This window comes from Gouania willdenowi, chromosome 7 (assembly GCF_900634775.1).
Source record: "Gouania willdenowi chromosome 7, fGouWil2.1, whole genome shotgun sequence".
Lineage (NCBI taxonomy): Eukaryota > Metazoa > Chordata > Actinopteri > Blenniiformes > Gobiesocidae > Gouania > Gouania willdenowi.
This window is the reverse complement of record NC_041050.1, coordinates 16,076,482-16,090,360: the sequence shown is the minus strand read 5'-3', so window position 1 is coordinate 16,090,360 and position 13,879 is coordinate 16,076,482. Positions and strand designations below refer to the sequence as shown.

The 13,879-nt window shown below is 37.4% G+C and overlaps 1 protein-coding gene across 1 annotated transcript in view; it reads right to left on the bottom strand.

Moving 5' to 3' along the window:
• The window catches only part of pkp1a (plakophilin 1a), a 29,641-nt gene extending 16,549 nt beyond the window's left edge, over nt 1-13,092 (bottom strand). Inside the window, 4 exon segments of the mRNA XM_028452224.1 lie at nt 228-346; nt 7,577-7,596; nt 12,467-12,619; nt 13,073-13,092. Coding sequence (XP_028308025.1) covers nt 228-346; nt 7,577-7,596; nt 12,467-12,619; nt 13,073-13,092 — 312 coding nt within the window.
• Nucleotides 13,093-13,879: the final 787 nt, after the last annotated feature.

The following is a 13,879-nucleotide window of genomic DNA, read 5'->3' as shown; positions in this document are numbered from 1 at the left end:
AAATATATAAAAACTCTACAAAAAATATATTGTTAAAAGAGTTTTGAGTTGTAGACAGCTAATCCAACGAGAAGAACTTCACGTCTGCTTTGACACTTCATACACTTTTCTATGAACAGGATGACATGTAGGAATGTCAAGCAAGTTTGTGTTGAGATGGAAACTCAGTGATTTTAAATGTTTGGTGCAGAATCTAGGCACACACTATGCAGCAAAGCAAGAAAAACATTTACCGATTTGTTGAAGGTTGTGGATGAGCTGGCACGACTGAACAATCCATTCGCTTTCGACGGCGAAAACTTGAATGATCCAAACTCTGCAAAAGTTGTTTTCTGCGGAGCTGACCCTGGCACAACAAAAGACGGAATTAGATTTTTTTTAAAAGCAAAGAAGGTTACTGGTTACAATTAGTCATTCATCTTCTTATTCTGTTTTCTGCTGCATCCTGTTCCAGCTCACATCAGGCCTCGGAGAGGATATTGTAGTTTATTGTAGGAAGAAACACATTAAATCTATTTCACACTCACATTTACTGCTTTGGGCATTTTCAGAAACTCCAATTAACCAAACATGCATGCTTCTGCTTAAAGGAAGACTGACAGCTCAGAGAAAAGCCACAGAAAGTAGAATGCTTTACTGACTAAATACCGCTGAGCTGCTGTTTATGCAAATTATTTGAGTATATGTGTGGAGGGAATATCTCCCCGAAGCAGTGCCTGTTGGACCTGATTTGAAAGCCGTTGACAAACGGCTTCCAAATACTCTGAGTTTGTGCATCCGTTATCTACCTATGTGCATGCATGTGAGTGGCTAAAGCGCGTGTGTGAGCCACGGAGTCGCAAGCAAGCGCGCACGCAAGCACACAGCACTATGAAATGTTAAACGCTAAATAAATAGTTTTATTTTTACACATTTATGTGTCTTTTATCAGATTCTACCTAAACCACTGCATTGGTGCAAACTGTATTTATCAATTTATCATGCACATGTCCTACAATATTAAACCAAGGAAATTGCAAGCACTATTTTACTATTTCACCCGCAAATATACCGATTTATAACACTACAGAGTATGTGCACCTCTTTGTACATCCAACCTTTAAACACATACTCATTTGGCCATAATTGACAAATCTACTGTACTTAAGCTCCCACTATATGAAAATATACTTCCGACGGGCACTGTACTATTAAAAATAAATGGATCAATAACATTTGGGAACACATTGTGGTGAAAGTATGGGACCAATACATTCTTGTGATTGATCATGGATAAGATATGGACTACTTTTGTACTTTATAAATGTCTTGACTTAGTCAGAATATTTGACCACCTGTATAAGTTATATATCCAAAATGCAACAAACAAATGATAAATACACACGACAACTTACTTTATAAGCTCTGAAACAAATGGTTTGAGATTCAATGCACAAGCCTGCAAATCATCAAGGTGGACCCACAGTTAGACATGACTTGTCCATCACAGTTAGGCAAGGCAAGACAAATGTATTTGAATCGCGCATTTCATACACAAGGCAACTCAATGTGCTTTACATGATCAAAAAGTGCAACAGAAAACTTTCAACAGCTTAAAATCAATAAGAACATTAAAGTCGGAAACAAAACAAAATCATATGACCAAAAATTATTCTGGACCAAAACCCAGCAGCAGAACATTAAAATCTATTCTGAGGCTGACTGGGAGCCAGTGTAAAGACTTTAAAACTGGAGTAATGTTTTCTCACCCCTTTGTTCTGGTTAAGACACTAGCTGCAGCGTTCTGAACCAGCTGTAGCTGTTTGATGCTCTTTTGGTGGATTCCTGTCAGAAGACCATTACAATAGTCCATTCTGCTGGAAATAAAAGCATGGACCAGTTTCTCCTGATCTTTCTGAGTCATTAAACCTTTCACTCTGGAGATGTTCTTTAGGTGGTCGAAGGCTGTTTTTGTGATAGATTTGATCTGACAGCTGAATGTCAGATATGAGTCAATCAGAACACCAAGGTTTTTGATTTGGTCTTTAGCTTTCAAAGATCAACTCAAGATACTTGCTGACAGCAGTCCTCTTTTCTTTGTTACCAAAGACAATCACCTCCATCTTGTCATGATTTAGTTGAAGGAAGTTTTTACTCATCCAGCAGTTTACTTTTTCTAAGCAGTCACAACACCTCAATGGGACCAAAGTCATCTGGGTTCAGTGATAGATATAGCTCTGTGTCCTCTGCATAGCTCTGATAATCAACCTTACAGTTATGTAAAATTTGTCTTAAAGGAAGCATATAAAGGCTAAACAGAAGGAGTCCAAGAACAGAGCCCTGAGGAACCCCACAGGACATTGGTAATCTGTCAGATTCAATGTCAGTTTCCAATGCTTACAAAATAACTCATCCAAGTAGGACTTAAACCATTGCATTACTTTTCCATTTAGTCCAACCCATGTTTGCAATCTATGCAACAAAATTGTATGATCTACAGTGTCAAATGCAGCACTTAGATCCAATAGAATGAGACCAGATACTTTTCCTGAATCAGTGTTCAACCTTATGTCATTGATCACTTTGATAAGAGCAGTTTCTGTGCTGTGATGAGAACAAAAGCCTGACTGAAATTTGATTTGAATTTTGTTGAATGTTAATAATTGACTCAGTTGGTTGAAGACCACCTTCTCAATGATCTTGGCCATGAATGGAAGGGTGCTGATTGGTCTATAGTTAGCCAGTATAGAGGCATCCAGTGGTCTCTTTTTTAACAGAGGTTTCACAGCAGCTACTTTCAGGGATTTTGGTACGGTGCCTGACTGGAATGAGCAGTTAATTATCTGACGCAAATAAGTGACAATTGACTTTACAACAGTTTTAAAGAAGTTTGAGGGTATTGTGTCAAGGCAACACGTTGATGGATTCAGCTGCTGAACAGTTTCCTCTATTGTTTTAATTCATACAGTGGATATAAAAAGTCTACACACCCTTGTTCAGATGCCATGTTTTTGTGACGTAAAAAAATGACACCAAGATAAATAATTTCACAACTTTTTCCACCTTTAATGTGACCTATAACCTGTATGATGCAATTGAAAAACAAACTGAAACCTTTCAGGGAGGTGAAGTTAAAATAAAAAAAAAACTGAGAAATTGAGGTTGCAAAACAGTGCACACCCTCATAACTGGGGACGGGGCTGTGTTCGGATTTAACCAATCACATTCAAACTCATGTTAAATTGTAGTCAGCACACACCTGTCACCATTTAAAGTTCCTCTGATTAACACCAAATAAAGTACAGCTGTTCTAGTAGGCTTTTCCTGACATTTTTGTAGCCACATCTTCCAGCACAAGTCATGGTCCGCCGAGAGCTTCCAAAGCATCAGAGGGATCTCATTTTTCAAAGATATCAGTCAGGTGAAGGGTACAAAAGAATTTCCAAGGAATTAAATATAACATGGAACACAGTGAAGACAGTCATCAAGTGGAGAAAATATGGTACAACAGTGACTTTACCAAGAACAAAATTGATGACAAGACAAGAAGAAAACTATTAAGGGAGGCTGCCAAGAGGCCAACAGCAACATTGAAGGAATTTCTGACAAGTACTGGCTGTGTAGTAGATGTGACAACAATCTCCCGTCTTCTTTATATGTCTGAGCTATGGGGTAGGGTGGCAAGACGGAAGCCTTATCTTACAAAAAAAACATCCAAGGCCCGCTTCATTTTACAAAAACACACTTGAAGTCTCTTAAACGCATGTGGGACAATGTGTTATGGTCCGATAAACCATGGTTGAACTTTTTGGCCATAATTCTAAAAGGTATATTTGGCGAAAAAACAACACTGCTCATCCCCAAAAGAAACCATAACTACAGTGAAGCATGGTGGTGGCAGCATCATGCTTTGGGGCTGTTTTATTCAGCTGGAACTGATGCCTTAGTCAGGGTGGAGGGAATTACGAACAGTTCCAAATACCAGGCAGTGTTGGCACAAAACCTTCGGGCTTCTGTTAGAAAGTGAAGATAAAGAGGAACTTTATCTTTTCACCAAGACAATAACCCTAAGCACACAGCCAAATCAACAAAAGAATGGCTTCACCAGAATAAGATTGAGGTTTTACAAAGGCCCAGCCAAAGTCCAGACCTGAATCCGATTGAACATCTGTGGGTGATCTGAAGAGGGCTGTGCACAGGAGATGCCCTTGCAATCTGTCAGATTTGGAGTGGTTTTGTAAAGTAGAGTGGGCAAATATTGCCTCATCAAGATGTGCAAAACTGATAGACTCTTAACCAAAAAGACTGAGTGCTGTAATAAAAAGCCAAAGGTGCTGCAACAAAGTATTAGTTTCGGGTGTGCATATTTAAGCAACCAGTTTATCTTGAGTTTTTTATTTTTCCCCTTTAAAGGTTTCAGTTCATTTTTCAATTGCATTGTACAGGTTATAGGTCACAATAAAAGTGGAAAAAGTGTGAAATTATTTATCTTGGTGTTATTTTTTTACATCACAAAAACCTGGCATTGAACAGGGGTGTGTAGACTTTTTAAATCCACTGAAGTGCAAGTACAAAATTATCTCAATTAAATAGTACACAAAGTAAAAGTTACTTGTGACTTTCAACCCCCACGTTTATTTTTGGTAATAAATCTTGCCACAGTTCCCTTTCATACAGTAAACATTTCATGTGTAAACTTAAAAATTTAGAGATGAAATCTTGCACCAATGGGAGCTTCAATTTATTTTCACAAAGGCATTTGCATTTGCATAAAAGGTTTGTCAAAATGTACAAATTTTTTTTTATTTTTAAATGAAACACCAATTTTAATTCAATTTTGAAATAAAATAATATCAGGCTCTAAGTATAGCTATATTTATTAACTCCATTCAATGCTGTTTGGCACCGTGCATTACGTTTAATCTGGTTGGTCAGCTATGATGTGATGCATTTGATTTTTGTCTGGTCATTTCATTTTTTGTAGTTTAGTTAAGTTCCATGATCATTTTAAAACAAAAAAAAAAATAATATTTACTCAGTAACGATTGGGTGTATAAATGTAACAAAATATTTTACTTCTTTTAAAACAAACTTAAGCTAAGTAAAAATTACTGATGTAGAAATATACTCAAAAATTCCCCATAAAAGCAACTCAATTATTTATTTATTTATTTATTTATTTATTTATTCAGTTTATTTCCGACATGGTTACATTCACTTTTTTTTTTTTTTACATTTTTTGTACATGCCGAAAAAGGAAGACGAGAGAAGCAGTTTGCTTATCCGGGTCCCGTCCCTGTTTTACCATCGCAGATTACATGGGTTTACATGTCCTCTCTGGTCAAAACATTCTTGATTTCTTCTTTTTTTGTATTCTCATCTGTTGGCCTTGTTCCCTGCCAGACGTTGTTAGCTTCCTCCAGTTCAAGAATAGTTCCTCTTCTTCGAAGGTGTTTGGGAGATTCTTCCCTTTCATCCACAATGTCACCTTGTTTGTCTCTACATCAGGGTAATCAGCTGTTGTTAGTTCTATGGCAGTGTTGTATTTTCCACTGTCTGATGATGGGATCAGATCCAACTTGTATAAAACATCACCACATCCCAGTTCACAAGCAAAGTAGTATTTTAATGTAATATATCTTAGTTCATAAGCGTGTTTCTAACTGCTGTTGTTAGTTTTATTGGCAGTGTTGTATTTACAGTAACGTGAGTACTTGTAATCTGTTACTTTCACCTCTGGTAAAGAATACACATAGGCCTTATCTGACATTAATCTAACAGTGTACAAATACTTTTTAATTTGCCAAATGACTGAAAATTCATTGAGCATTAAAAATAGTAAAGAAAATCAAAATATATATAGTTTCACTCAAGAACTTTATATTTACCGGTTTAAAATATGATTGCACATTTTCTTTTCTTTTTTTCGTTCTTTTTGTGTGTTTTGAAGAAGAATCACAATTTTTACTTTATTCAATAATGGTAACATTTCTTTTACCCATTGTATACATTTGTTGCGATGGGGGGCACTAGGGGTAAGTAATGGAAAGGATGTTGCGATACGATATGTATCACGATACGATACCACGCTATCACAATATAATGCGATATTCTACCCAGTTAATATCAAAATTAAATGTAGAGATTAGGGCTGAACGATATATCGTTATCGTATCTATATCTAGATATGAACTTTCAAGATATGAATATCGAAAAAAGTAACGATATAGACGATATAGATTTCTCCTCTTCCCGCTCGCCCTGCATACAACTCTGGCAGTTACAACAAACATCATTTTAACGAATGCCCTTGAATGCACCGCTAAGGCCAGCGCGCACACACGACAGAGACAGCGGATAAATTAAAAAGAAAGAAAGAAAGAAAATGAGTGCGGGAGATAATGCGGGCCGGTGGCAGTGCAGAATCTGATTTTGGTGCCAAAAACATAGATCATCCTCCATAATTTGGAGGTATTTTGGATTCAGAAAGGACGATGTTAACCAGAGTGAGGTGTTGTGCAGGTCGTGGTTCGGACGCTGGACAAGCGTTATAAATACCATCCCGAACACATTTTAATCAAGTGGCTATTCCGAAACTTTATAATGAGTGTAAATGAATGTTGAATCCGTGCTCCATGATATCGATCATTTCGCCACAACCACGGACCTGTGGTCGAGCCGGACAACCGAACCTTACATTAGTTTAACGATCCATTTTATTACTACAAACTTCGAACTCCAGACCCGCTGTCTGCAGACATCATTCTTCCCCGGGGAGCATACCGGGGATAATATAGCGGAGGAGATGAGAGGTGCGTTAGCAGACTGGAACTTGAAGGAGGACCAACAAGTTTGCGTAACAACTGATAACGCATCGAACATGATAAAGGCTTTGGAGGCGAATGGTTTGGACGCGCCTTCAGTGCTTTGGACACAGGCTACACCTGGCATAGGTACGTTTTGCTATGTTTATTTTATTTTTTAATTACTTTCAGACAGAAAGAGGTGTGTGTGTGTTTCTGTGTGCGTGTGTGTGTGTGCGCGCGCGTGCGTGCGTGCGTGCGAGAGAGAGGAAACAATCTGCATTATTATGTGGTTATTAGCTGTTGTAATATAATAATTAATTATTTTGTACATCTATTTGGCAAAGAATCTGTTGAAGTTGTGCTGCCTGTAACTACCTCTGTTCTGTTAGTAGCAAATGCATTTTTCTGTATACAGTTATGTGATCTTTTGAAGAATATAATGCTGTTGCACTTCAATGCACTTTCAATGTTCCCACCAGCTGTTGCATTTGTTATTTATTGTTAAAGCAGAGCTGCAGTAAAATGTTTGATTTTTAATTTATTTTTTCATAATTTATCTTAATGTTGATGACTGGTAGTGAGTTCTTAAAAATAAAAACTGCACTTTCCACATTTTTTTGTATTATGATGTTTTTATTTTTCTGAAAAAATGCCTGGTTTTCATCGAACCCGTTGTCATATCATATCGTATCGATATCGAGATATCTGGCATGAAAATCGAGATATGAAAATTTTGTCCATATCGTTCAGCCCTAGTAGAGATGTGACTGTTTCTCTGCTAACACCTCGGCATGATGTCTTGCTAGGTGAGCTTGTAAGTTAGTCATGTTCCCACAACATTTCACGGGAGCGAGGAAAATCTTGCAGATGGCGTTGTCTTTATCAAGCTTGTTTTTACTCCCTTATAGTTGGAAGCTAAAGTACTTCCAAACGTCAGCTTTGTACTGTGGAGGCGTTATTTTGTTAGCCATGTTTTGTTTGGAATTTGAGTCAGTCCGCTTCTGCCACTGTAGCTGCCTCTACTACAGAAATGGCGCAGAGGGAAAGTTGCTCTACGGTGCCATCTGCCGGAGTGGAGGTGCGGAAGTGGCACAATTTAAGGTTTTATATAGGAACAGGAGCTGGTCAACATGCCCAGTAGTTCGGCTGCTTTGCCATTTTCAACATTCACAGACATGGTTTGACTTTTCATTGGTTTTAGTGTAGAATGCGTGTGCGAGAGATGTGTAAGATAAGCTGTCCAAAGCAATCAGTCTTCATTGTCCACAGCTAATGATTATGCATTTTAGTGTTTTAGTGTATAGCATGAATATAAATTGTAAGAGTGGCTCTGTCATGTTCAATGTGTGCAAAATGCAAAAGCGCAGTTATCTTTATGAAAGATGTGTCAATGTTGACTCTTATCTTCAGACATATTTAGGCACCAGCTGAAGGTTCACCATAGTTCACCATATGTTCAGTAAGTTTATAAAATCAACAAAATTATATATTTTAGCTAATGTAACTAAGCAGATACTTTACAAATATTCCTGAGGGTATAACATGGTAAATATAACTCTTTCAAACAAACTATTCCTTATTTTATTAAACTGCTGTTCAACAAGCCATAAAACACCCAGTGCTTGATCTAAGAGCAGCTCCGTGAGCTCAGGTGTGTGCAACTTAGGTTGTTTTTCTTATCTAGGGTCAGCAAGTTGTTAACAGGCTTCAAAGCTTTTTAGTGGCTTCAAAGTTTATACCAAAACACAAGGAAACACAAAATATCTTAAAGAGTCAGGGATTTTTAAATGTATTTTTTTGTTCACAGGCTTGCTGCTGTTACTTTCCTGGCCTGTGCTTTTAATTTGACAAATATCTACACAGATAGCATCTTCCTATCATCAGATGCAATATCATTTCCTTCTAATTTCATAATCCTTTTTGTTGCTGTACTGACTCTTTTGCAACAGCAGGTGTCAAAAAAGAGAAAACAAACTACCAACTTTACTACATGCTCCTCCTGAAGCGTACAGTATTAAATCAGTGTTTGAGATTAGTTCAAGATTCGCCACCGAATTTAAAGATTTTCACATTTTAACTCCTATTGCATAAAATACCAGTGTTGTTTGTAAAAATGTAAATGTAATTTTCACTTTCAGCACATTCCTAACCATGTGTAATGGTTAGGCTTTTCAAAGCTAACCAAAAATTTAAGAATTAACTTTAATAAGTAGTTACGTTTTATTTAATAAAATATATAAAAACCTCATTTCATAGCAATTAACCAGTTTGTGCCACAAATAGGGCCTCCAATTTTCTGTTTTATTACAGTGTCTATTACACTTCCTGAAATCGTACCAAACATGCTAGTCAACTAATGCTATTAATTTTATTTTATGTGCTTCAGATGATTTACAAAATCTGGATGTTTTGCTGAAATCACACAAGACTGCGCTGCAAGATAGGTGTTAGTCACAATGATAAACCCTCAAGCACCCGTTTAATTTGAAAAATACTGTGGAAATATTTGTTATGGTTCCAAAATGTTATTTCTTTTGCTTTTAAAACTGTGTTGTGAAGCACTTTGTGGCTTTTTGTCTGTGAAAGGTGCTATGGTAATAAATATTACTTACTTATTTTTTGCACAAAACCTGCGCAGCTATTTGATTGTGGATGCTTCTGCAGTGATATGTCGCCAGGTAAAATGATTACCAGTTCAACTAATACACCAATTCTGCATTTTTTTTTACTTGAATTCAACTGTTTGATTATCACACCACATTAAAAAAAAACTTAATTCTTCAAAAGAGGTGCAACAAAATAAGTCTGTGACCATTAAATTAAGAAAATTTCTATTTGTACGGTTGCCGTACGGACAACCCCTGGTGCAATTGGTATGGTTACCAAAGTACATGCTCGTAGGTTATAACCCAATATTGCAACAGTTTTTAGGGTTAGGGGTGGACTTAGGTTGAGGGTAAGATTTAGTCTTTGTCACGTGACCTAAACTGGCCACATAAGGGCGCTGCGTACAGATAGAATGTTGGTATATTGATACGGCAACCATGTGGATAGCCAGCGCCTTAAATTAAAGGAGGATAGGGCAGGATTTGAGAAAAAAGTAAACATTCAGTTTTTTTTTTGCTAGTGGGTAATGAAGCGCTCTGAACCAAAGAGAATGCGTCTACACACATTTTTCCTTACTGCCTTGAGAAGATTGTGTGATACATTTTGTACTACTGTTCTGGGTCCAATTTCCCAAACGCAGTTCTGCGGACGTGACGTCAAATGACGCTGATAGTGATGTCAAATGACGCTGGTGAGTGTTCTCGATGGCTTGGAAATAACTGGAAATAAAGAAGAATGAGAAGAAGATGGCTTGGAGACTGAAAGAAGACAAGTACAGTAGACTAAACTACTGTTTGGTTCCACAGATACATGCAGAGACTTGTGCACAGGTCTGTAAACAAAAAACCATGTCACAGTTGAGGTGCGGATCGGGCCACATTTTCTCGTCTGAGTTCGACCCAACAGTGAAGTCCTCATTTTTTCTTAAAGAAATGACATATTTACATTTGTTTTAGTGGTAAGCACCAATTATATTAAACAATTGTTAATGTCAACACGGGTAAAAAGACAAAGTGAAACACAAACAAGAAACCACCAAGAGGACCCTTTGGATCTATTTACTTGATCCATGTATCAAAGATAAGGTTAATCCATGTTATTGTGCAGAAAAAGTGTTAGTTGCGGTGTAAATCATACGTGTAAATGGATAAGAAAGACACAATTGAAAGCTCTGAAGCTGCGTGTGAGCATGTGCCTGTGTGCGCATGCTTCTGCTACAGGAGAACAACACTATCGATTTTCTTTTTTTTTTCAAACCTTTTCTGCTTTTTCACTAAAATGTGCAGGTAGGTCTTCACAGAAATTTGGTCACTGTTTGTTGAAGGAACCAATATATTGTTTACTGGAATATTGCACTATAATGGTTTTTTTGTTTACAGAAAGCACTATTGGAGATCATTTACAATGGTATCTTGACACTTATTTACAGAAATGTTGCACTAAAATAGTGTCACTGTTCATAGGACACTTTCAATTTATTGTCTTTCAGAGATATAAAATAAAAATTGTATTTTTTCACTTAATCTTTTTTTTTTCTTATGTCATAGATTATTGTCGATTGATCTCTGACCAATATATCAATAATCGCAGTATCGTCAAATCATGAGATAATCATTACCGTGAGCTTTGTATTGCTTATCGTATTGGATCGTGAGTTACACAGAGATTCCCACCCCTAGTGATATACCATGAAACCGTTAGAATTTTGAAAAATACCGTGATAATGATATACATTTTTGGTCATACAGCCCAGCCCTATTTCAATGGTGTATTCCTTTATAATTGTCCTTCTCTGCAGGGCTACATCAGCTGTGTCTGTTGCAGCAGTAAAGGAAGAATGACGCGCACAAACGATATATGTGACCGAACCCGACCACCAGTTCTAAATATTTGTCCGAACCCAACCCGTCCGGTGCCGTCGGGCTTCGGTCGGGTATCCATCCATCCTCCAGTTACAGTATCAGCTGTAAACGATTGATGCGTACCCAGCGGCGGCTTGGCTGATGGCTGTAGTTTCCCTAAACACTGTGGTGTCACTATGGAGTCTGATTTACAGATCCTGTCCTATGCTCCTTTAAGTGATCCCAATGTCAGTTTTACTAATAACTTGGAAGTGCAATTTTTGTAAATCTGGCATTGCACGATTGATAAAGTTATGGACTTGAAGATGTTGTTCATCATTCATCTAAAACATTTAGTCATTGCTGAGCACAGCAAGTATTTCCCTGTTAAAACTCTGAATGACTAATGAGGTATGTGGGTTAATAGTAAGTTATGAGACATTTGTTGATGATGAGGTCAAAACTCTTTTTTTTTTTTCTTTAACATGCTTGTGGAAACTAAGAGGATCTCTGGACAAAAATAAATAAATAAAGAAAAAATTAACATGCAATTTGACAAGTGTAGGCCTATTTGTTTAACAAATAAACATCCCTTTTCCTTTTTCGATAGCTTCCTTTTTTTGTGTGGCTTACTACTGGCAAGGGTTCTCCTGACTGAGAAATGTTTTAACTTGCAAAAAAATATGGTTTTAAAAAAGTAAAAGAAACATTAAATATCAATTATAACAATTTTTTTATTTTTTTTTTTAAAAGTTGATATTTCCCTTAGACATTATCGTGTAAAATTTTACACCTAAAAAAATAAATAGCATAGTTTGGGGGGAGTTATCATTGTGTTTAAGGTAAATTAAATGAATAATTTTTATTCACTGTCACCACCATCAATTTAGTTTTAGATAGGAACTATTTGGTCAATATAACCATAAAAATAGGTAAATAAAACTAAACTTAAACTACTAACTTGTGTCATCTAATTTTTCTGACTATCTTTTTCCTACTGAGGAGATGGTGCAAGTTAAAGTGTTTAACATTTTTAGTGGTTTTACTGAGTGGCTTGGTTCACGGTTTTTTGTTCTCTTTTTGGAGAGTGTCTCCCTAGTTTGAGAACCACTAATGTGGCGCACAAGGACGACTTGTTATTCTCTGGTGTGTCTAGAGGCCGTGATGCTGTGGCGCAGTGAAAATGTGAGTTCCAGACTAATGTGTGACTCTGAAATCCTCACCTGTAGGGACAGGGACCCGTTCCGGCTCGTCTTGGACTTGCTCCTCTTGATTGTGTGCACCTGGTCCAGCACGCGCTGCTGTCCCGAGCGCAGCCTGTTGTCGTTGGGCAGCGCGAGCGACGTGTCCTCCGCGTTCCCGGCGGCCATGGCCGAGCGCAGCGCTCTGGGGCATCATCTTCCCGACTCGGGCCTTCAAATAAGAAGGAAGTTTCCAGGAGAAGCGCAGGCAGGAAGAGGCCGGGGGTGGGGTGGGGGGGGGGAGACGAGGAGACAAAGGGCAGTTACGACGGTGGGCTGACGTTGCCACAGTTTGCGATGGGCTGAAACGTGTCTGGAGTGCTGGTGATGGACTCCACCCACGAGACAGCGCCTTGCTCAGTGCGGGAGCGTTCAAGAAATGTGTGGATCAGAGGGCGTGGCCAACCCTACCCGGAGCCACGCACTGTTTGGTGGACGTCCTGAGTGTGGGAGATTATAAGCCCTTTCTCACGTGTTAGATTTAACTTTATATTTCTAAACAATTTGAGGTTTTTTTTTTTTTTTTTTTTTACCAGAGAAAAACTTCATTATTTCTATAGCCCAGGGCAGGTTGGGTTTTTTTTGTTTTGTTTTTTACAATCGCATCTTCAATCCCATGTTCAATTTCAACTACATTATGATTACTGTGACCAGCATTTTGCCCAATTACTATTAAAGGACAATTATTGTTTTTCCATTGAAAGTCAAGTACAATTACGTTCTCAATTAAAAAGTTCTAATAAATTAATCGCAATCCTGTGTTAGCATCTCTTATAACAGGTCAGTTTGACCCATGCTTAATCAGCTATAAATACATTAAAATTATTATCTTTCATCCTATTTGTTTTTTTTTTTTTTTTAATCTCTTGGTTACCTTGTTTGGCCTCCTAGTCAGTATTGTGTAGTAACGTCTTTGGTATGGGCATCTGAGCCTTTTTTCTGTCAGTATACCTCTCAATTTCTATTTATTAAGAAAAAAAAAAAAGATAAAATAACACTTGAGAACTAAAATGTAGTGGGAAAAGTTGATATGAAACATATTTTAATGATTATTAACTTCATATGTGTAAGACATAGAACTGTAACATGGTTCCACAGGTTTTTTTTTATAGAACTTCCATGACAATTACAATTACAAAGGCAATTATCTGAGCTCAATTACAATTCAATTATAATTACAACAGCAACAGATGTTTTCGATTAAAATTACAATTATAATTATGCCGTAATTGTAATTAATTGTCAAATACGAGATTACAATTATAATTGACCCCAACCCTGGCACAGAGTTTCTCAACCTTGGGGTCGGGACCCCATTTGGGGTCACGAGACACTTAGAGGGGGTCACCTTAAAGAATGTTTGACAATTTTAGCCCATTTTTGCTTCTCTTTACCCTTTTCTGCA